At 39.7% G+C, this 25,262-nt stretch overlaps 1 protein-coding gene and 1 long non-coding RNA gene across 3 annotated transcripts; one reads left to right on the forward strand and one right to left on the reverse strand.

Annotated features, from left to right (window-relative positions):
- Positions 1-2,468: 2,468 nt before the first annotated feature.
- Positions 2,469-25,086, reverse strand: mettl16 (methyltransferase like 16). 2 transcript variants are annotated; one of them, XM_024277888.2, is made up of 10 exons: positions 24,942-25,086; positions 24,601-24,729; positions 16,338-16,525; positions 14,617-14,757; positions 13,633-13,748; positions 13,379-13,521; positions 9,510-9,579; positions 7,898-7,987; positions 4,633-4,806; positions 2,469-3,318 (listed from the first exon to the last, which is right to left on the reverse strand). In XM_024277888.2, the coding sequence occupies exons 2-10, from the start codon at positions 24,726-24,728 to the stop codon at positions 2,734-2,736; spliced, it is 1,635 nt and encodes a 544-aa protein (XP_024133656.1). In that variant the 5' UTR covers position 24,729; positions 24,942-25,086; the 3' UTR covers positions 2,469-2,733. The 2 variants fall into 2 exon arrangements, with proteins under 2 accessions (XP_024133656.1, XP_024133657.1); XM_024277889.1 differs by having other exon boundaries at positions 24,802-24,947.
- Positions 18,157-21,088, forward strand: LOC118599528. Its single transcript, XR_004948930.1, has 2 exons — positions 18,157-19,059; positions 19,170-21,088. It is a non-coding gene; the product is annotated as an uncharacterized LOC118599528 (long non-coding RNA).
- Positions 25,087-25,262: the final 176 nt, after the last annotated feature.

Consider the following 25,262-nt stretch of genomic DNA (forward strand, 5'->3'; position numbering starts at 1 on the left):
TATTATATAATAATAATAGTTTGAATAAATTTGGAGCTTTACTGTTAAATTTAGTTTTATGAACATCTTATTTTTTTTTAATAAAATCAGGAGATTTATCAGATAGAATTGTGAAGATAGCTTATTATTATAAGCAATTAAACCAAACGGCAGCCGCCCACAACTCAAAGGCGAATACCTAATGAACACCTGCCCCTCTGCAGAAACTATGTCCTAAAAAAACACGTGTATTGATTTTTTCTAAAAAAAAAAAAAAAAGGCATTATCACAATTAAAACACCTCTGGGAAATGCCATGAAAACAGATCAAAATATAATAGAAGAGAAACTTTTAAAATAAATCATTATAATGAAAATTTTGAAACAAGGACACTGAATCAAGCAATTCCTATTTAATAAACCATATAAATTAATAAGTCCATTAAAAGTTAAACATTTTAGTGAAATTTTAGCAAATTCTTTTTTCTTTGCTTCTTTTTTAAGATCTGGATTGTTTTCTAAACTACCACTCTGCTCTAAAGTGTTCACATGACTGACAGGCTTAAATACTCTGCTAATGTCAAAGTCCATTTGTGACTGAGGGACATATTGTACGAGGAGGACCTGTTTTGCGTACAACAACAAGGCCTGCAATCATGGTGCAGACTCTAAATGTTTGGGTCTGTTTTTCCTGTCATTCTCTGTTCTGCAGAGGAAACACAGTGATGTCAAAGAGCAGTTTTTCCCCTGTTCTATGAGCATTTGTCAGACCCAAATCTTTCAGATTATCAAACGAATTAAACAGTTTATAAAGGTAAGACAAGAAAAAGCAAAAGTACCATAGTTTTTTTTTTTGAGAAAAAAAATGAAATTTCCTTGACATATTAACTGTGGTTCATCACATGTTTACAGTTTGGGTTTAGTGTATATCTTTTATCCACAAATGGTGCTAATCACCACCACACCTGTTCTTAATGAAGCAGTTACTTAAAGAGGATCTTGAAAAAGTTGATTAAAAGTTTGGCACCAATTCAAAGAATTTATGAGGTCTGCAAGAAGAAAGAGAAGTGTGGACAATAGTATTTGCAGCGTTGTGACTCAAGACTAAAGACTAAAGCTAAACCTTTTGGAGAGTGCACGTTTCATGAAATCTGTAGAATAAACACAGTACTTAAAATAAGGACTACTGCACCAACAGCCAAATATAGTGGTGGTAGTGTGGTGATCTGGGGCAGTTTTGCTAACTCGAGATCTGGACGTCTTACTGTGGTCGATGGAACCACAGATTCTAACGTTTATTAAATCAATCCTGAAGAAGAAACTCCTTTGCACAAAGCATGCGTAACAGAATGAAATGCTATACATGTGTTGGTTTATATTCAGAAGTATGTGCATGTAAACTGTAGTTGTATTGTGTACATGTTGACATGTCTGTGGATGTTTAGTATTTTGGAGCCAGCAGGTATGTTTGTAACATTTGAATGTGTGTGGGGACAGGCCCCGCCCCTTTAGACTAACATTCTCACCCGACAATAAAGATGATGATAATCCTAAAGCAATTTGTTGCTTTATTACCCTCCCTTGCTCCCTCACACGCACACCCCTCCCTTTTTTTTGTACCCCTTCCTCTCTTCTTGCCTTCTTCTTTTCCATCCGGTCAAACAAAAAATAACCAATACAAATTGTGTAAATTACAATAGAAGTTTATACAAATATACACCTTGTGTGTCAGATCCATACCCATAACCCCTTGTTGCAACAGTAAAATATGTCCAACACAAGAGATCAAATTTGATTGATCAGCTATTGGACAGGACAAGTAAAAAAAAAAGGACAGCACATTGGTAAAATATTAGTTCGACTCCAAATTAGCGTAAAAATCCTCGATAAATGTCAAATTAGCCAAAAATGTTAGCATTTGGCTAAAATACCAGCTTCACTCCAAATTAGCCTAAAAAGCCCCAGTAGATGCCAAATTAGCTAAAAGCGTTAGCACGTTAATAAAATATTAGCTCAACTCCAAATTAACCAAAAAGATGCCAAATTAGTAAAAAGGTTAGCATGTTGCAAACTTTTTAGCTTAGCTCCAAAATAGTCTTAAAATTCTAAGTGAATGCCAAATTATGGAAAAAAGGTAGCATAATGCCAAAATATTAGCTAAACTCGAGATTAGCCTAAAAAAAACCCCAGTGGATGTCAAATTAGCCAAAATGTTAGCATATAGCTAAAATATGAGCGTAATTCCAAATTGGCCTCACAGTAGATGCCAAATTGGAAAAAAAATGTTAGTGTGTTCTGAGAATATGCAGAAAGGGAAATAATTTTAAAACTGTAGAACGTTTTGAAAGGATTTGAAGAATCACTATTCAGAAAAAAAAATCAATATTTGATTACTATTAAATTTAGACAGAAATCCCATTTTTTTAAAACCGTTTATATATCACAGATGGATGTGCATATGTATATACCAGTACAAACAATTTAAAAAAATATTTTTATAACATTTATTTTTCAAATGTACCTTAGCACAAAAGGTAAACAGAAAAACTCTTAATAACACTGGGTCATTGACACAACATACAAAAGGGAACATATATTCCAAATATAAGAACTTTTAGAACATACAGAAATATTTTTGGTAAATGAATAAGTAAAAATAGGTCATCAGACAAGTGTTTGGTTCAAATGTATATATAAAAAAGAACAATCATCTGAAATACTACTCCCATTTTACATAAAAGGCCGCCTCTGAACATCAAGGCTTTCCTACAGCTTTTAAAAGACTATTCATGAGGTAAGTGCGCAGCTGGTTCATCAGGTCTTTGTTCTGACCCTCCACCCAGTGCATCTCGATCACAACCTCCCTTTCCTCCTGCATCACCTTCAGCGAACACTGGAACAGGAAGTGTTGGACGGTGCCCGGGCTGTGGGGGCGCTTGGGGGCAGGTTCGCTTCCTGCAGCGGCACCTTCGTCAACGTCTTTCTCCGGTTCAGTTTCTGTGCAGGTGGAAGTCTCCATGTCTTCAGCCTTACATGTGACCTTTTCCACATTTTTCACCTCGTCTTCTCCTCCAGGTTTTTCTGTTTCTTCTTTGACTGTCAAAGTTTGTTCTTCCTGTTTGGATCCGAGCTCGTTTTGGGAGGGGCTGGGGTCACGTGGGGAAGTGGAGGTCCCACTGGTTTGGGAGCTGATGCCAGAGCAGTGAGGCGCCCTGGGAAGCTCCCGCAGCTGACGCTTCTGTTCACGCCTCTTCTGTCTTCCGTGGATCCAGGTGTTCTCAACCGCAGTCAGAAAGAGGCTCTCCATCGGCTTCCTGCATGGGACGCGTTTGTGCAGCACCTGTGGAGCACCACACAAGCCCTTCAGACTAATGTTCAGGGGGTGTGCAAACCAAGGCGCTACTTTAGATTGGAGACAACGAGCACTATTACCAGAAATGTAGATGAATAAACTAAAGCTAGATCTCTAAACCTTCTAGAAAATAGTCTTTGTGCACAACTCTGATTTTAAAATCCACAACATTTTGCTAATTTAAACAATATTCCAAGTACAGGAGAAATATCCAATTTTAAGCTTAACATGCTAACGCTTTTGTATGCAAGTTCTTCAAAATACACTCACAAATAAATGGAAATAAATCCTCAGTCCTCTGAGAATGTCCAACACACACCTAACATTTTCAAGAGAATCTGGCTACAAATATGGCGCCTGAAAATTAATAGTCCGAAGCCCCTCCCCCTCCAGGAGCTGGCCGCAACAAAAATATTGTTTTAAGCTTTTGACCATTTCCCCTTTTTTTTCTCTCTTTTTTATTGACCTTTCTTGACGTTTTTTTTCTTTGTGACTGTCTCTGTCACAGAGAAAAAAACCCATAATTATAGCGGCTCTGATCAGCTGATTCACAGAGAAAAAAACAGTTAGTTTATTCATATTCAAAGGCGTAAAAGCTAAAAATATCATTTCTCAAGTTGAAGGAATTTCCGGCTACAGATTGATTCTGACGCCATCTTGCATGTGACCAGAGATCCCTCAAAATTTTGTGAGGAAATTTCTACGCCCTAAAAGCTTCTAACTCCAGAATTTTGGCCTACCCATTTTTTTTCCTTACTCCAGACATAAATTGTTCTGGTTTAGCAGGAGGTTAAATGACATACATTGTAAAAACAAAAAAATACTGTCAGACGTTAATGGATCTATTTGTCTGCAAGTGGATGCATCTGAATTGTAGAGGAGCAGGCAGACTTTGGCCCCGCCCATTTCACTTGCTTCATTATAACTTTTTTTTCAAGCATTAGTTTTTTATATGCTTCTGATCTAATATGACTTGAATTAAAAAATACTCAGAAGGGCAGTTTTTATCTTACATTCTTTTATATATGTCCTCCGTCATGAGAAAAATGCTACAAGAACATGTTAAAAACACCAAAAATATGATCCTCATTGGAATAGACTTCTAAGCTACACCTTAAGGACAAAATATTTTTCTTAATCTAAAAATATAGTTATGGTGTTAAATAAAAAAAATATATTCAATGGAATCATGACAATCTATAAGTTGAACTAAAAACCATATAACTCAAATCACTTCAGTATTTCATCAGTTACACTGACGCAGCTGTACAGAAACACATGAATGAACAGAGCAGTTCTCACCCGGAGCTCAGTCAGAGTTTTCTCCAGGAGGACAGTGATGCTGTTCACAGGGTTGCAGTCAGTGCAGCCTGCGGCTAAGGCCTTGACCTGGAGCTCCTTCACTCCTGATTCTGGGATGGAGAACGACAGAGGCTTCGGTGCCCTTTCCAGTTTGCGCTTTTTACTGGGAGGAGACTGCAACACAAACAGAATTGGAGAAAGTCCTGATTGGATACTCTGAAGCAAATCTATATTTGTTTGTGTTTATCAGATATTACACATCAGATAAAAAAATAATAAAAAATCAGGAAAAAAAAGGCTGTGAGGTCAGCAGTGTCACACATCTTTATAATTTTGCCTTTGAAAATATTTTTTACATTTTCTTCATATATTTTTTAAGGAAAACTAAAGATTAGCTAAACAAAAACAAACCTCAGTGGATGCCAAATCGTCCAAAAACGTCAGTATTTTGCTAAAATATTAGCTCATGTCCAAATGATTTTAAAAAACTTCAATAGATGTCAAATTAGCTAGAAAAGCTAGTACATTGCTAAAATATTAGCTTAATTCCAAATTATCTTTTAATACTCCAGTAGAAGTCAAATTAATAAAAAAAAGGCTAGCATGTTGCTAAAATATGACTAACTCCAAATTCCCTTATTAAAACCTCAGTAGGTGGGATACAGAGCATTCATCTCAATAATCATGCTTTTACAGCTCTTTTATAGTTTATCTTCATGAAGTTATTTTTAACAAATCTACCATAAATACGAACATAACCTTTTATAAAGCATTCTTATAACACAAAGAAGCAATAATTAAAGTAAACACAGTATGCATATGATTGTATGTACTGTGTAAGTAAGTAAACACACATGGACAAAATGTTTTGTACCTTTCAGTTAAAGAAAAAACTCACAAGGATAAAAAAAATAACTTGAATCAGACAAAAATAGTTATATACATTCAGAGAAATTTAACCAGTTCAACATTACTTTTCACCCATGCTTCAAGAGAATTCTTTACAAGAATAGAATCATACAAAATGTAGCTATTGGTGAAATTATATGACTGAAGTTTGCCTTTAGTGCAGTTTTAAGTCAGAAAACGTGCAGAACATGTTGGCCACTAGAGGGCAGCAGACTCTTAGTTCAAATATTTCATAAAACCTCTGCGAACAGCTTTCAGAGACTTACAAAAATACATTTTAAAAGCCATTACCTTTTTTTTCCAGCTCATAAAAATATAATAGTTTTGGCCTTTTGAGGTAGTGAGGGACAACAGTCCAACCGAACATCTTCATCACAACTTAAAGCTTAAAACTTATTTTTAGAAATGAAATAAGTCACTTATTGTGCAAAAGTGCTTTCTGTGGAGGACTAAGTGTACACCTGCACTCAGGAGGAGGAAAACACGATGAATCACCACTAGAGGGCACTCTATCAACATAGGTTTTACCTGAGCCTGCACTAAATCAAAAAAAGCTTTTAATCTTGAGTAACGCTGTAACAGCGTTAAAGGTAATCAAGCAGCTGTAACTGAGGACAAACGGTCTGCAGCAACGGTGGGCTGTAAATTCACTGCAGTGCTGAAGAAGTCTCTGTGCCGGAGCACCAGTCAGCAGGGGTCTGCAGCACTGATGGAGCAGACAGCATGGCCGACTGACCTACAAACAGCAGAGCAGACTGTGACCTTCACACTGCTGCACTGACGCAGACTCAAGTTTCACTCCCTGGAAGAGTTTCATCATTTCTCCTTTAAGATATTCCATTTTTCTTTTGAGATTTTTCAGTTATTACAACAAAAAAACCCTATTGCCCGATTACAATCTATCGAGTTTGAGAGTTTCGGTCAAAATAACAGTTTTAATTAAATAGATACAAAAGACGCGGCCTTGTCCGACGTCTCGTTAGATACTTCTCTTTGTTATCTTATTATTTGGCACAGACGCGTCTCACTTCCTCCACGCTACGCGAGCCCTGCTGCTCACTGCACACAGAAATCAATAAAATCCATCAAGCCAAACCTGCGCCGCAAATCTTTGACACAGATTCTTTCACTAAGCTATACAAACACATGCAGACTGCACCAAACCCATGTGGACGCTGCACAGATACCACCCTCTTCACTCTATTATTAATCCCACTCTCAGCCTTTCACCTCGATGCCGGCTGCGGCAGACACAGGCTATGAATAGAGGGCGGCTGCACTGTAAATACCTGGAACAAGTTAAAAAGCAGACGTTGAGGTGTGCTTTGTGCATAGTGCACTCACACAAAGCAGCCCTTCAAGGCAAAACGCTGTAGAACAGATTCTCATCAGCTCCTGACACACATTTTTTCCCCAAACCTCTGCATGGACCTTTGTGACCCCTCCTCCACCTACAGGGAGCAACAGTGAGCCTCAGGGCCCAGCATTTGGAGGTGCATCCCCTTCCTTTAACTGTAATCAATATTGTTTTTCCTCGATCCAGATGTGATGTCGGTAAATCCTCTTATTTTTTCACTCTTCACATCCGCACCATTACCCATCAGAGATGGAAATTTGAGATTCATGTTTGTGTCTGAGGGCAAAAGTCGTGTTCTCAAGCAGCTAAAACGTCAAGAAAAGGGGTGAAAAAAAAGTATTTATGTTGGTAAATGTCAGATAATCTCTGGGGCAGTACAGATGGAGCAGATTAAATGTTTTTTTTTACCTTAGCAGAGCAAACAGTCACATGGTTAGTAGTAGATAGTGGTAATAAGGTAGTAAAGTAGGTCACAGCTGCATATGCCACATATGTCCCAGTGTACATTAATGAGAAAAGCATGCAGCAGAATGTGGTGGTGGACCAGTCATGCATGCAGAAAGCTCCGATGCAACCCCCCAGGAAAAAAAAAGGCTCAAAATAACAGCTCCTGAGTTGATCTGTGTAAGCAAGGCGGAGGAGAAGCAAAGGGGCAAATGTAGGCCAATCATTCTGCTCTGCTGCCTTTCTGCAGGAACCAACAAACATCTCTCATCTCCTCTGCCTGCTGCATCCGTTCCATGCAATCCAATAACGCGGCGGCTTTGGTTTATTATAGTCTCTGCGTGGCGCTTGTTGTACAGGTTATCTTCCTCTCCGTCCAGACACATCGGTGACACAGTGAGAACTGCCCTGCCCTGGCAACTGTTGCCTGGCTACAGCTGGCTAGAGAATCCCATAAACCTCTCCCTTGAGGAGGGTGTGAGTGATGGAGGAGGAGGAAACGAGGAAGGAGCAGAGCGGAGGGGCTGTTACTCGACTAGAGTTCTAGAAACTTACTGGAACAATCACATCGTCGTAGAAACTCCAGGCCAGAGCCCACCGCATGGTCCGACCCTGATAGAACTCTGTGTGGGTCACTTTAGGCACCTAAAAAAAAAAAAAAAAAAGTCAAAAATGCACTCCAACTCTATTTTTATCCCAATGGCCTCTTAACTATGATTATGCAGTATTTAGCCAAAATCACAAAGCCTATGTTGTTATTAAGACATAGTTTCTGTAGAGCGGCATGACTTCCTCAGAAATGTCTCTCAGAGTTTTGGGTGGGACAGTTGACATGAAAGTAAACCTATGTTGAAACTGAAAAGTGTAAAAACCAAAGCCAGGATCACCAGTTTGACAAACAGGAAGTCCATTCCTGCAAACTTCCTGTTAGCAACAAACATGCAGAGCATCACTTGGTGCAGTTTTAAACAAATATGCTTTTGTTAACTGCTCAGCTAAAACAAATAGAAGCATGAAGTTGTAAAGGATTACTTCTCTTTAACACTAGTTCTTTTTGGATCACATCTAATCTTTCCTGATCTAAACACAGTTCGAGGGTCCTCCATGACTGTTAATAAACCTGTTGTACATCAACTAGAAATTCTTTAAAAGACCCACTCCAATGAAAATCATGTCCTTGTAGCATTTTTAGCATATATTAAAAAAATATAAGATTTAATCTAGATTTCTGAGTATTTCTTTATTCAAATCATAATGAATCAGGATGAAAAAATGAAACTGAAGTGGGCGGGCCAAAGTCTTCCTGCTCTGCTCCATTCTGATGCATCCACTTGCAGACAAATAGATCCATTACCGTCTTCATTTTCCTCATCCGAGCTGATATCTGGCTCAAAACTGCACAGCTGGATAGCTCCAATATTTCTTGTCATTTTTGTTGCTCCGCTAATGTTAGCTTGGGGTTGTGAGGGGCTGTAAGCTAGTGTGAGAGTGCAAACAAAGGGATGATGGGACATTGGTGGAAGCTTACCACCATGCCAACGGTCCCACCTACAACTCAGAGGTGAATACTGCACAAACTTTGTCCTAAAAAACGTCAAAGTTTGATAGGTTTTCTGCTAAAAACAACATAATCATGATTAAAAGACCTCTGGGAATGCAAAATATGATTGGGGTGGGGCTTTAAAATTGGGCTTCTTTTTGTCTGGCTTTTATGTCTTGTTTTCTTAATCAGAGGGCACAGAGGAGAAAAGGGTTGATGAAAGCATTAGCGTATTAGCAAGAGCTGGTTTCTTTCTACAAACGCTTTGATATGAGGCATCAGGCTGCTCTCTTTGGACGCTCGCCAGGGAGGAACTCAGGCTAATGAGCAGAGGCGGCGATTTGGAGGAGGAGGCTGAAGGTGTGTCAGGTGCAGAAGGGGTTGGGGGGTGTCTCTCCTTTTGCTTGCAGAGGCCTGCAGCCACCAGGAGTCATGTGCTGCTCTATTCGACTAATGACGCTAATGCATGTTAGCTACAGAGAGCCATGTGATCCAGTCATGCACTGATAACTGAAACCGGCTCATTGGAGGTTTGTTTGCGATTCTAACATATTAGAAAGTCAGGACACTAAAGACAGAGGAGAATCTTCTGAGGGCGTCTGCTGTGACCTCTCTGTGGAGACTCACCCCTTGCTTCCTCAGCTCCTCTTTCAAAGGCGCCAGGCTGCATTTCTTCCCCAACATGCAACTGTACCACCTGAAGGAAGAGCAGAAACACCTCCACATAAACTGCTGCTGCACCAGGAGGCACACATCAAACAGGAGGTGAGCTTTGGGGAGCGGCACAAAGGAGAAGCTGAAAACAATAAAGACAGAGAAGCATCCGGGTGTGCGTGGCCCTGCAGAGCTGTAAAAGCCGTCTGAAGTCATCCCAGAGGTGGACACTGGTCGATCATCTTTGACGTGCAATAAAGATGTGAGCTTAAGCATCGATAATGAGCAGCAGAGTCCGGATAAACACAACAAAGATGGCTGTGAGTACGAATCACATCTGTGAGTTTCACTTGGTCTTTAAAGAATGAGACATTTGTACATGTTCAAATTAGGGCCGGGAATCGATTACAAAATATTTAACTAATTAATTGCAAACTTGGGAAAAAAAATTAATTGCGATTTTTTTTATTTTCAGTATTTACTCACCACTTATTATATATAAATAATCACAAAATAAAATCACACACATTCAGATCATTTATTTTTAATTACTGCTGTCAATCGATTAAAGAAATTAATCAGATTAATCACACTTCTGTGTTGTGATTAATTCCGATTAATCACAATGTTTAACCAATATGCCTCTCTTTTTCTTTTTTGTAATTTTCGCATAAGAACAACAAAAAACAAACAAACAAAAAGAAAAAATGCAAATTATCCCACAATCAATTTTGGAACAAAAACAGGCCAGAGAGAAAAAAATTCCTTTATTTTTATCGTCTAAAATGTTTAAATTTATCAAGTGACCATCGTATAACGGGATTATACCCGACAGAGGGAGCCTGAACCGCTGAGGCAAAATGAAAGACGCGATGTGTGATTAATTTGCGTTAATAATTATTAACGTGTTGATTCTTTTTGATTAACGCATTAAAGTTCACTGCCATAGCTAAAATACTTCAGAAATCTGTTTTCTGAACAGGTCAGACATCCAACTAGTGTCAAATTGAACTAGTCAAGCAGGACAATAAAAATGTTCTGATCATAAGATCAGTTAAAGCTAATATAATGTATATTGACAAGACCACAGACATAGATAATAGTTATTAACCTTAAAACTTTTTTCTACAATCTGCAGCAAAAAAAAAAGTCTCTGATAGAAAATGTCGAATACGAGAACAGATCCATTTCTAATTGATCCATTTGGTTGTGGTCTAACTCAGGCGGACATTGTGCTGATGTTTTCTGTCACGAACAATGTTAAGATCAGTCATCATCATTTGAGGAAAGCTCGGTCCGGCTGCAAAACTTGTTTTCTCGTGATAACGAGATGGTAGATCAGGCATGTCCAAAGTCTGGCCTGTGGACCAAATGCAGCCGTTCACGTTTCTACTGGCCCCATGTAAAGTCCGTAGTAGCTACTTTATCTTCCATGACCCAAAGTTTCTAATGGCCCTCAGGCTCCTCTCATAAACTCAATAATGTGCGGCCCCCACCATATTCTAATAGTAGCGGACCGAGCATTTCAGAGTTGAGTCCTCAGTCTTCCTCTGCCAAAACCGTCCTCGTTAATATTAACTATTTTATGTTTCTAACACCGTCCTGTTATGCATGGATATTATTTTATGGAGCAATTCCATCATAAACGGAAAGATGCCGCAAAACCAGAAGTGAAGATGGAAGCACTGACTGTATGAGCGTACGGCAAACTTTTATGAACATAGCAACAAGTGATGTCTACAATCTGATTGGTTAGAAACTTCCATGTGAAAAAAACAGTCTGACAGCAGTCGGGACGTAGGGAGTGAGAGAGGCTGACAGAACAGCTGGAAAGAACTAAAATATATTTTGTACAAATATGGATATATATAAATATATAAACATATATTTAAAAATACATACATTCACACACACACATATATATAAAACATTTCTCTGTCATTTAGTTGACTCTTTTCAGATCATTTTAGGCCTTCACTGAAGGCTTTGCAGGCCCTGACAGTACACCACTGTTTTTTAAGAACTACATTATCTCGATTGTGATTGGCTAAATTGCATCATGTAAACCTCTGGAAACAACCTGTGGCTACTTGACCTTGAGAGCTTTAAGGGTCAAAAGTAGAAGAACAGATTGCTTCTGTGGCTATATATATATATATATATATATATATATATGTATATATTTTTTTTTTTTTACGTTTTTTTCTGCTGACACATTTTTTTTTTTGGTCTTTGAATGTGAAATTCACAGTATTTTTTTCTAAAAATGGTAGATGTTGCTATCATGAGAAATTTGGCCAAAAAATAAAAATAAAAAATTAACCAAAATCCCACAACATACTCCATAAAATTGCAATTTTCAAGCTGTTTAACTTGCAGCTTGTGTGGTGTGTGTGAGGTGTGACAGAGCAGGGAGGACATGTCAAGCCTGATCAGACACAATAAAATATTGATCACCTCTAATCTTCACAGATGTTCAGCACTTTCCCTCACAGTGGGGAGGAAGAGGGAACAGAGATCCCTGAATAACCCATCAGCTGCTGGAGCCCCCACACCAGGCCTCCCCTTTTCAAGAGCGCGTGATCTGATCTTAGTGTGAAAGATAAATGGCAATTTTCCCATCAATAGGATGGATGTGGAGTGTTTCCTCATTTTCTGAGTGCTGCTCCAATGACCCGCCTGACAGTAATTACCCTTTTCTGGGAAGGTGGGGGTCTCCGTGGACAAATCGGGGAGGCTGGCAGCGTTTCGCTAAACACATGGCGGCTCGGCCCACCTTTGAGAGCGACAGCCGACTCTGGTGGGTTTTGCTCTGCCGTCTCTCCTTGGTACACAAGTGTGTAACATGGGGGGGTGGGGATGGGGGCAGACAGGTGCACGAGCGCGCACGTAGGAAGCCAAGCAGGTGTGGCACATCTAATTAGTTCTAATAGCCGCGCTCCACCCGGTTCTCACTTGGGCGCCCCGGTGACAGCTCCGTTAATGGGGGAGGGTGAAGTGGCAGTCGCTGGAGACCCCCCCCAATCTGAACCCATCCACCCAAACACAGCTGCTCCCTGTGGGCTCTCTGATGCGGCACGTGGAGGCGTGTGCCAAAATCATTGCACAAACTGTGGGTGACGGCTCCATCATGTGCAGCCATCCATCTGGTTGTTACACCTCTTGATCCACACCCCCCCTTCACCACCACCATTCTCTAAACAGCTCCTCGGAGCTGTTTAATTCCCCCTCCAATGAAAATCCTTTTTTTTTACCTATACGTGGGGCATTTTTTTTTTTTTTATGAAGGAGCAAAAACGTAACAAGAAATCCTTATATTTTTGCGTTTCTGAGTATTTCTCCTTTTAAATTGCTGTCAATCAAATGGTCGTGGAAACACTGAATTAATGCACTGTTGTGATGTCACAACGGCCGGAACCCAAGAGTGCATGCACAAGTTCTCTGACCAATAAAGTTTTCTTGCAAGGTTTGTGAAACGAGTTTGGGCTTGTGTTGCGGCTGGAGGACTAGTCGCCCTGCCCTTCCTGCTGTAGCAGCAGTGAAGATTTATGCTAGCCAGACACAGAGCTATCATAATCAGACAGGGGAGACTGGGGGCGGAGCTACTCAGCTCAGCTCCAAAAGCCACGCCCCTCAGAGGAGATTTTGGAAACAGAGGCTTCAGATCAAAAATGGCTTTTTAAGAGATTTAGGCTGTAATAATCATAATTATACTACAAAAAAGAAGAAGAAGAAGATAGGGGGACTTTAAAATGGAGCTCCGGCTGGACTGATAAATCTAAAATGTTTCTGCTCTCAGATATAAAAAAAAAAAATGATGGACAATAACAGTTCTGGCTCACCGGAGGCGTTTCTTCAGCTGCAGACTGTCATGAATGATCCTTTTGACAAACTCCAGCTCGCCTCCCTCTGCCATGATCTCAGTCACCCCGCCCGTGTTCACAGAGCTGGGAGGAGGCCGCCAAGAGTTCCTGGAGTTCACCCCCTGGAGAGGGCAACAAGACGAGCAGAGATCAGGACTAAATCCCATTAGAGGCCTATTAGCATTGGGTAAACAGTGCTTCATGTTGGAGCGGCAGAAGAAGAAAAGACTCACCTTCGCTTCCAGCTGGTTGGCAAAGAATGGAGGGTTGCACATGCAGAAGTCGTAAACTATTTCTGTCTCTTCTTTCAAGGCGTCCATCAGTAAAGTCTTCTGAGGGACTTTTACCACTGAGAAGATGAAATAAAGATTTGTGACAGCTCTGCAGCACACAGAAGTTTGGAAATCACCCAGACAAATGTATAACTGTCTCTGAAAAATATTTTTACTAAGGATGTCACAGTTCTAGATCAAAAACCTAACTGTATGGTAAACCGTTAAACCAATTACATGAAATGTTGCATCCCTACTGCATACCAGTATGTTTGTGTTGAAAGTGTCCGACCCACACCAATGAAAAATCGATTTTTAAAATGTTCTTTTAGCATTTTTCTCTTGATGAAGGACATAAAAAAAGAAAGATAATTGTGTTTCTGAGTATTTATCTTTTCAAATGGGAGCAGATTAAAAAGTGTTGTTGGAAAAATCTTGTAGCAGTGATATGGGTGATACCATTGGAGGGCCACAAGCTCCATTCTGATGCGTCCAGAACTATGTATGCCTTTGTTATCCTCATCTGAGGTGGCATCTGGCTCAAAACTGTACAGCTCGATACCTCCAATATTGCTTGGCATTTTTGTTGCACCCCTAATGTAAGATTAGGGTTGTGAGGGGCTGTAAGCTAGCGTGTAAACACATGGATGATGGGAAATGGGGGCAGGCTTTCTCTGCCCCAACAGTTTAGTCCACAACTCAGAGGCATATTTCTCAAACTCCTGCCGCTTTGCAAAAACTATGTCCAAGAAAACTACAGTTTTTTTTTTACATTTTGGCTAAAAACAGCATAGTCATAATTAAAAGAACACTAAGAACGCTTTGAAACAACAGTAAATGATGACCGAAGTGGGACTTTTTTTTTTCTTTACTTATTAGCCAATTAAAAAAGGATTTTCCCACTATGGACTGTTTTTCTAAAACGGGAGAGTGGATGGCTCTCACCCTTCACCAGGTCCGACAGGTTGTTCTGCTCCACGTTCTTCGTTGCATAGTCGAAGCAGATGTCATCCACCTCTGTGGCCAGGAAGAACCAGCCGTTCATGGTGGCTCCCAACAAGGGGTAGATGCAAGACGCTCCGGTGCCTGAGAGGACAGCCAACACAATCATGATGGAGACCGATGAGCTGTCACTCTGTGGTATGGAAATGTGCTCCAGAGCTGCTTAAGAAATTAACAATCTAACACAAGGAGCGTCAGGAATGTGACCCCATGTGTTCCTGAATAATTATCCCTGGCTTGGGGTTGGGGGGTGGGGGATAAATGTCAGATCCAGCTGTAGTTATTAAATCTCAGACGTGTAACAAGCTGCATAATTCAGTTGAGGCTCAGGCAGAGGCACTGTCCATTCTTATATGGGCAAACTTCAGTGAGGAGACCGCTTTGGTCTCCAGGGACTTGAACCTCTGACCTGAAGACCCAACAAACACTTCCATGTCTGCAGGGATTCAGCAGGACACTCAATGACTGACAGGGAAGAGAAATTCAGAGAAGAATTTTGCTTTTTTGTCCAGAAATGACATCCAGATCAATAGCATTTCAGAACTAATCGATTCTGGAATATAGTTGGAGTGGGACTTTAAGTTCTCCTTAAATGTAAAATTCAACCAGTCCTTTAAGGAGCAGCTCTAGCTATTGTTTTTGCTAAATAATCTGTTTTCTCTCCGAGCGTTTACAATGTAACAGCTGTTGATTCTGTTGTGCACACAGATGAGCAGATTCTTTCCATCCGAGAGTAACATCTGTTCTAATAGTCCCAAGACAAGCAGCACAATATACTCAGTTCTATTAAAAATGGAATTGCCATATAATTACATAAACATTCTAAAGTTTATCAGTTTTTGAACATTGACTACTGCTGTTGAAAGAAACTGATGAGAATTACATTAAAGGGGCCACACCATGAAAAACTGCTTTCTGAGCTTTCAAGTGTATTGTACTGTTTATTTCTCACTATAAAGAACCCCAAAACGGTATTTTGAACCATTCACGCATTTCTGAGTGATCCTCTAAAAACCTGCACTCTCAACACCAGCCCCTCCCATACCCATGAAAACGAGTGGGTCCTCACACGCTGATGTCACAACGTGAGACAGCCCCTTTCAGGAAGAGTCTGCTCTGATAACATCATCCCCAGTCTAACACCAACACTTAATTTCTCCACAGAGCTAGAGGTGATCAGCAAAAAACTTTTATGTTAGATCCAGAATACCGTATATCTTCCAATTGTGTCCTGTTCTTTGATTTATAAGCAGCGGCTCCTTTAAGACACTAGACCAAAATTAAACTTTGATGGCCATTTAACTGTATCTGCTAAGCCGTATCTCATTGCTTACTGACATGTCCAATATGGCGGCGTTTTTACGTATCTTGAACAACGGTCATAATGTCTCTAGAAATACACCTCATTGATACACAGGCTCTTGCCTCTGAAGGGTACACTTCTGGGGTCATCCTCTGATGAACTGGCTAACCCGTTTGCACACCTTTACCCATGAAGCTTTGCATCATCTATGCAGCTGCTGACTTCTGTCTCATTCTAATGTTCCAGTCTTATGTGTATTTTTCAAAAGTGCAGCAATAGACACTGGAGATATTCAGCGGGGGATTATTCATAGAGGTGGTTCTGCTTTTTTGACCTCTTCACCAGCGTTTGGCAGCGTTACCGATGTCGATGCCTCGGCGGGGTTTCTTCTGTCCATCAATGAGGTCCTCCACCCAGTGGATGTAGTTGAGGCGCAGTGGGACGGTGGGTATGAGGCGCTCCAGAGGGATCTCAATGGTCAAACCAAAATCCTCTTTCAGCAGAGTGCAGGTCAGCGCTCGCACCGCCTCTGGCTCCTTAAAATTCACTCTGCAAGAGAAAACACAACTGATTAACCACTGAAACCTGTTTGAGTCATGCATTTAAAAAACATCTGCACAAAAGAGATAATGAGGGTTTAATTTAAGATTTATTTCAAAAGTTTTAAAAAAAGGTTTGTATGAATAACAAATGTTCTTTGAATGATGATTTCACTGCATCCAAACCCCTTTCCTTTCCCCTAAAGGCCGCCTGGCAGCAATTTAGCAAAGCGCTCTTGAAACAGCACTTCATTAACCTGCTGCAGCCCTCCAACAGCAGCCCGGCTGCAGCACATCGCGCACAAACGCACACAAGAGGGACACAATGGGAAGATAAGCAGCCCATCAATTTAAAATAGCCTGCTGATGACAAAAGATTTCCACACATCCAACACAACTCAGACCTTCCCAATTTCCACTCCCACTCATTTCGTCTCCCACACGTTTTTAATGATTTCAGCTGTTGCACAAAAGCGAGTGGGTGAGATAGGTGTAATTAAAGCTCCTCGCTGCGCTTTCGCACCTTAGGAGACACAATTAGCCAAACCCTGGTGATGGGAGAGCGTCTGCCACCTCCACGGCTGGCGTGAGCATACTCCAGCAGAAGAAACACGGAGAACAATGGAGTTCTGTTTATTTACAAACTAATAAAATGAAAACTAAAGGAATACAATTAATTTATCACATTAGAAATCTTAAGGGTGTATTCAGACTGGGAAAGTCTGTTGGTCCATATCCAGTCCTCAACCTTGCATTTGGTCTGTATTCAGGCTGGGATGTACCGGAGATTTCTGTTCCAGACCAAAGCTTGTAAACAAAACAAGATCTCTTCAGTCATTGGTCAACAGTTATAGGGGCGGGTCAAAACAAAAAGAGAAAGATGGAGGTGGTGCGGTTTCAAATACTTGTCAGGATAGTTCACTTATTCAAACTTTTTATTTTGCTAGTCAGTTTTGAACGTCTGTATGAAGGTCAGGTTCAACACTTTTTACTGATACTTTGATACGGCGGAGGTAAACTGTGAGACGGTTACTGATGACGCTACGACTACGAGGTACACTGATAAGTGTTGATGACATATACATTGTCGGGAAAACAGTAAGAGAAGCAATGTGGACCATGATAAAAGTTGTTTATTGAGCCTGCATCTATTCAACCACATTGATGCTGTTGCATCGCTGCTCCACGTTTGTCCGCTAATGACCAGCCACGGTGGCCGTTTTGGTTCTTTTTTGGTTATTTCGGTCTCAGACTGCTTTATATTCAGACTGAGGAACTGAAGTTCAGTCTAATTGGAAACAAACCAAGACCACCTCAAAAGATGGGTCCAAGAGTGGTTCCTGGTACCGGACCAGAGTTTGCTCCTGCATATTCGGATGGAAACTTATCAGATTATCGAAGGAAACAAACTCTGGTTCACTTTAAGCGAACTAAATGCATCCATTCTGAATACACTCTAAGGAACATGCGTCAAAGTCAAGGCCCGGAAGCCAGATCCGCTGTTCGGCCCTCGACCTAAGGTGTGTTTTGGATTTTTGCCCCCTGTGCGCTTGAGTTTGACACCCCTGCCCTCAGGGAATACAAGTCCAAACTAGATAATAATGAGGCCAGTTTAGTTATTTATGTGAGTGATCAGACTTTCTCTTAAAATATATATTTCTAAAAATAATTTCTTGAACAAATTAAAACACTTTATTTCATTCCTAGACAAATCTAACAGTAACAGAGGCAGCAAACCCTCACTGGTGTGAGTTTTCATTCAGGAGTGATAAAGACAAATGAATCCTAATGAGAGGTAATTCATCTCTACTGTCACACTCTCCCCCCATCGTGAACACCGGGTTAATCGTCCAATTTTAACAGATGTTCACCTCTCAGATCTGAGGACCTCCAACTTTAACAAAAAAAATGTAAATAAAAGCTAGAAGCAGGAATCTCAGTGACGAAGGAGAGGTGATAGATCAGCACTCCCCTAAAAACGTAAATCAGACCCGCCTCCCTCCATCCTCCTCAGAGACATTATTAGATAAGATCAATATTCAGAAAGGGGGGCTCCATTTTTAGCCCTTCCTGTCTGTCTGTGTGTGAGCAACGCACCCCGATGCCTCCCGTCAGCAGCGGATGCAACATCACCATGGCAACACCGCCTCCTGAACACATATGGGTAGCACGCAAATCCGGCCACGCTGGAGCAATGGCTGTTGGCAGAGGGAACGTGAGCGCGCCCGAGACGTACGGCTCTGCCGCCGCGTCGACTGGACCCAGCGTCCTTACGCCACCGACGGAACGCAGCGTGGGACAAACACGGGAGTTCTGCAGAAATCTGCAGAGCTCACCAAAAGACAAAGAAGGGGTCGACAGACTCCCACCATGAAAAAGGCAGGAACTCAGACTGGAGCGCTGAGAGGCAGAACCCTCATCGATTCAGATGGATGCTGATGACATCATTCGCTGCAGGACGGGAGGGGCTTAGTGCTGAAACAGGCGAATCGGCAACATGCGGTCCCCACCTCTGCCCACAGAGAGGTGCCCTTCAAGCTGAAGGTGCATCTCACCCGCTCACGGAAGTGTGAAATATTTTGTGCTGACGAGCAGCACCTTCTCCCATGTCAGGACTTTTCATGCCTGAAATCTTTTTTTACTTTTCCTCACAGGAGCAGCAGGGAGAGCATCACGCCAAACTCAGCAGAAGACCTCCAAACTCGAGTTAGGAGTGTGACACAGACTGTAGTGATGCTGACTTTCAAGCACAAAACAATTAATGAGGAGATTTCTAAAAAGTTTAAAGTAGGAAAGCTGTAAAAGAAGCTTAATCAACGACTGGATCGGTCGTCTGGATTACCTTTGTGCCATTTGTCAAAAATAATCAGTTCAATCTTATTTTGATCTATTGTAAAGTCATTCTTAGTGGTCTTTATGATTATCGCTCTCATCCGCTCACTGCCGAACGTCACAGAAGCTGATGTTTTGGAGTAAAAGGAGTCCAATGCGGTGGTTTACTGTCACTAATTCCAGTCTTAGAGGACAAAGGAAAGATTCATTTTTAGTCACAAATAGTCACAAGTGCAGCTCATTGTGACACATCTTTGAAAACTTTGCTGTGTAAAAGTTGTATTTTTAATGACATGAGTTATGAGTTATATTGCTATTTTTACAATTGCATACTATCACTAGTTAGACTAAAAAATGTAAAAAAAATCTGAAAAAGAACCCTAAAAATAAAAATCCTGTGTTTTTTTTCTAGGATAAAGTTTGTGCAGCGCAGCAGGAGTTCATTATAACTAGGGGTAGGTGTTAAAATGTTGTTTTATCTTGAAAAATAATAAATTATAATAAAGTCTAGAGATCCTTTTGATTCAAAAATATAGTCAGAGGGAAAAAAATAAATCATAAACAGCTGAATCAATTTATCTTTAAATATCTGAGTCCTAATCTGTATCGTTCAGATTCGCAGTAAACAAAGACTGATGTTCATCAGCTTCAACTCTATTTCCACTCAGCTTCATATCTTGTTCTGCATTTGCTGTGTCAATAAGTGAAGATGAAAAAAAAGCTAAATCATCTACCACTTCTAATAACACCTCAGGTTTATCACAAGGAGCAGCATCACATGCTTCAATGTCCGTTTCCATGGCAACAACCACAAGCCAGCCGCCTCCGTGTTAATCACCTTGATATGCCACGTCACCCAGCATGGCTCTTATCTTTGAGGAGGGAAAACAAAAATAAAAAATAAGAGCAGATCAATAAACCAAAACAAATAATTGACATCCTCTGATTAACACTTTGTCCGATCTGATGAAGAACGTCCAATCCGAACAAATGTTGATTAAAAGTGTCAATGAACCAGAACGACTCCTCAAGGCTGAAATCACAGCTTTTAAAGAGCATTTTTGACTACAAACTGTACGACCAGACAGTGTGGTTACTGCTCAGACAATTAAACAAAAGACACCAATAACATTTGACATATTTCATTAAATCACATTAATGGCAGCAGAGAATTGCTGGGTTTCATTCATCCCTTAATTATTCAGATTCCTAATGATGCTCTCGTTCTCTGAACAAAACGGCTGCAAAAATACAAAAGTCTCTAAATGAGAAACAACAAAGACGGTTGAAGGTTTTACTCGCTCATCTCCGGGCCTGACACCCCCAACTCAAACCAACGTTCAGACTAGTTTGGGGGGTTCATCCGCTCCAATCCAAACTCCTTCTGGAGTCTCTGATCTCCGTTGCTATCAGGCCTCCCCACTGACACCCCCCTAAATGAAGGGAGGCCTATCTCCAGTGAGGGCCAGCCGTGTGTCTCCCAGAGATTACTCTCACCCCCCACCCCAAACTCTGCTTTAATACTTGAAAACCTACAAGATGAATTCCTTGAAAAATACAAAAGCGGACTAATCCCTCCAGTGATGGAGCAGCAGGCTGACTGGGGAAGAAGAGACTTTTCTGCAGAGGCAGCCGAAATTTAAAGCATGGCACTGGTTAAGGACGTTGGTTACAACCCCGGTGTAACCAGCGCGGTGGAAAACAACCATGTCCAATGGAAGTAAATAAATAAATATTGAGGATTTTTTTTTTTATTGAAGTAAAATTTTCATTCTTTGAAAATTTGAAGTTACAATTTTTTTTTCTGAAAATCTTTGTTTAAAAAATGTTTTTTAAAAATTGAAGTATGAAAAAAAATGTTTTTTTCCCTAAAAAATTTAAGTAAAAAAAGTTTTTTTCCTTAAAATTGAAGTAAAAAATACATTTTTTTTTCTTAAATTAGAAGTAAAAAAAAGTTTTTTTTTTCCAAAAATTGAAGTTAAAAAATGTATTTTTTCTAAAAATTGAAGTAAAAACAAAAATCTCCCTAAAAATTAAGGTTAACATTTTTTGGTTAAAAAATTAAGTTAAAAAAATATTTTTTTTTCTTAAAATTGAAGTTAAAAACATTTTGATTAATTAGATGAATTAAAACATTTAGATCTATGAAACTGAAACAAGAGAGTAATCACCAAAAAAAAAAAAAGACTTAAGACTATATATCTTGAAAGACCCAGTCTGATGAATATTGTGTTTTGGGTGTTTTTTAGATGTTCTTGCGGCATTTTTTCTGATGATTGAGGACCACAACAAAGAAAATTAAGCTCAAAATTGCATTTCTGAGTACTTGTTTATTCAAATCATCGTGAATCAGGAGCAGATTTGCCTGAAATGACACAATTATAATTAAAAGACCACTGGAAAGCTTTTAAAACAGATCAAAAGACACTGAAGGGAGACTTTAAAATTAGTTGCATGTTTAAAATCTGAAAGCACAAATTGTCTGATGAAAGCGTAATCTGAGTTAAGTGATGTTCCACTATAACTTCTCAGTTTTAAATGAATATTCACACACACACCAATAATAAATAAATAAATAAGCCCAAACCCTGCCAGCTCTTTGTTCATCCTGTCTATTAGACAGACAAAGAAATGCTGCTAATTGTTAATCAACACCCGTCAACATCAGGACATCAGTGAGGTTTCACGGCGTGCCCACACAGGCACGCTCAGTCCGATGACAGATGACTGACGGCCAGTTTCACAGCCACAAAAGAGCAACCAACATCAACACGTTTGCAGTTAGGCGGAGGTTTTCACTCGCTGTGGTGACACCGTTTCCTCTGTGAGACAGACAGCAGAAAGGGAACTGTCCTCCACACCCTTTAAGTCACACCCCAACTTTGTTTTTATTCATGGTGAAAGCGTTCCCTAGCAACATTTTAGGCCAAAATCAAAAACCTGTCATATTTCTAAGATATATTTTCGGCAGAGAAGCAGCAGTTCATCAGAAATTTGCTTCAGAAATGTGTTAGTTGTGGGTGGAGTGGGACTGTTGGCACAAAAGTAAGCCTTCACTGATATCCCATCATCCCTTTGTTTACACTCTCCCGCTAGCTCACAGCTCCTCACAAGCCCAAAGTAACATTAGCTTGAGAAATATCAGAATTATCCATCTTTACAGTTTTGAGTCGGCTCAAATGAGGAAAATGAAGACGTTAATGCATCTATTTGTCTGCAAGTGGATGAATCAGAATGGAGCATTCTGTGGCCCCGCCCACAACACAACTATGAACTCTTTTTTAATATGAGGGTTTTTATTTCCTCCTGATTCATCACAATTTAACAAAGAAAGACAAAGAAATGCATATTTAAAATTATTTTACATCATAAAATAATGATGTCATGCAAAAGCAATTTTTAGAGCTTTTAAGTGTCTATAATGTTCATTCCTCACTATAAACAACCCCAAACCGGTATTTTGATTTGTTCAGGCATCACTCCAATCCACAAAAACAAGTGGGTCCTAACATTGTGATGTCACAAAGTGGGGAACAGCCCCTTCCAGGAAGAGTCTGTGCTGCCATCTCCCCCCTCCAGTCTAACATACACACTTTGTCCATGGAACTAGTAGTGATTTGCAAAACGTTTTTTTTTTTTTTTTTATCATTTTTTAAAAGTGGTTCCTCTTGCACCAAATTTGCGGAAAAAAAAATAATAAAAAAAGACACACTGGCAAGGTCAACTCTAGGATGACACCATGAAATGGGCGACACCCACAAGGAGAAAAAGGCGGAGCCTCAGAGATCAAAGCGTCTTACTTCTGGGTAGGAAAAGGAGCTTGTGAGAAATATTTGTTTCATTTAAAAAAAAACTATTCTTTAGTGTGTCAAAGGTATTACATTGTGATATATATGGATATAGTTTACTCTGAAAGGCTTAAGAATAGTCTGATATAGACACTTTAATGCCTGCACTTTCAGAAAACGTATACAAGCAAGGACAAGACAAAGTCACTTTTGTTAAGTAAACATGCCAAAAAATTACAAATTTAAGGCCGTCTCCACCGGGTCATCCACAAGTCTTGATTGACTCAGAAACTTCCTCAAAGTATAGGTTTGATCTCAGCATCCCAACACATTTACACTGCATGGTGAAGGTGAGGTTTAGAAAAAAAAAGATAATTAAAAGTAGCAAAAAAGAAAAGGTCTTTAGGGATGCTGAACCCATTAATCATTGGTGGAGCACTGTTCCAGCTTCTGCTGCTGCCTGGAGCTGAATGAGCATCAGTGCGAGTCAGCCGGGACACGAGTGCTGCTGAATGTGTTCCTCAGGGTGAACAGAATAAATGCATGCGGAGACACCTGAACGTTTCTTTCTAAAAGCTGATTTAACCACGTCCGCTGCTCGGATTTCTGGTGTTCAGCTGCAGAGATTTGCTAGAACTGTTGAAGCAAACTGTGTGAGGATGTGGTTCTGCAGCTGTCCTCCATGTATGGATGGAGGAGAGTTCAGTGTTTTGCACATCATTCATGTGGAAACATGTTTTTATTTATGCAAACAATGAGGGGAGTCATTTCACACTTGAGCAGGGGAGTCAAAATAACAAACTCATTGTTGAAAATATCAATTGAAAGCACATGTGTACAACATGAAAGTTAAAATATCAAAGTTCCAATCATTAATTAGATTTCCCACTTTGATAATTGTTTATCTATTGTAAAAGCCAATCCTGATCTCAAAAGGTCTTTATCTAGATAAATAAAATAAAGTAAAAATAATGTCATGCATGACCCCCTGTACAATGGAAATACTTTGAAGCATACATACATTAATTTTCAATAAACAGCTGTGAGGATAAAGCATTTTAAAGATGGAATTACTGCCACATTTCACTTGTTAAAGAAAAAAGATATAAACTTTTGCTTTGTTTAGTCATTTTTTTTAGTATTGTAAGAATATTTACTTTTTGTTTTATTTGGACATTTTAAAAACTTATAATAAATATCCTTGAAGAAAAACATGCAGCACCTCCTTTTTAAGGTGTTTGACTTTACCCTACAGAAAGTAAATGTGAAGAAGGGGCTTCTTTGAGATTTTATTTGGGCTTTCTCTACTTTTCCCCATTTTATTTTAGACTAATACGTTTTATACAATTCTTAATTCCTTAAAAAATAAATGTTTACAACATCAATTATAGGATTTATACCCATAAGGCTTGAACTATTTTAAAATAAACCAAATGAGGGTTTCCAGGTTTCGTGATGGACTTACACGGGTCTCCCTGCAAGGCTCGTGCGCACGTGCTGCTGGAAGTCCGGGTACTTTGAGGCCAGATACGCGAAGTCCGGAGGTTTGTCCTTGTACCGGTTCCGAGGATGCATCGATTTGTTCAGAGCCATGCTAAGAGATTAAAAACAATTGAAAGCCTGAATATCAAAGGAAATAAACACGAACTGACTTTCAATAACTCACACAATATTTAATCCGTTTGAGCCAGAAATATTATCTAGAATATACTACGTTGCTGACAGTAACTAGCTGCAGTATGTAGTAGCCGAAACAGAAAGGTTTCTTTCAGATAAACAAACAAACAAAACAATTCAAGAACTCACGTTAGCCAAACGTTTCCCACTCTGCAGATCACTTCCTGGTTGCGTCTGACGTCACTTCTCCACGCACAAACGCACTGGCGTCGCTTTTCATTAATCCCCTGATTTATTTCTATTTTTGTTTTTTTCTTGTATTGAAATGTTCCCCTTATTGCATAACCGATTGTGAACCTCTGTAAATTGAAAAAATGCTTTTAAAAAAAAGGTTAAAAAGAAGTTGCATTTCATTTTTTAAAACTAAAATAAAATGTAAAAATAAATATTTAAAAATAAGAATAAATAAAATAAGATACAAATAAATAAAAATAATAATTTGGTAAATTT

The sequence above is a fragment of the Oryzias melastigma genome, linkage group LG13 (assembly GCF_002922805.2).
Source record: "Oryzias melastigma strain HK-1 linkage group LG13, ASM292280v2, whole genome shotgun sequence".
In the NCBI taxonomy this organism is placed as follows: domain Eukaryota; kingdom Metazoa; phylum Chordata; class Actinopteri; order Beloniformes; family Adrianichthyidae; genus Oryzias; species Oryzias melastigma.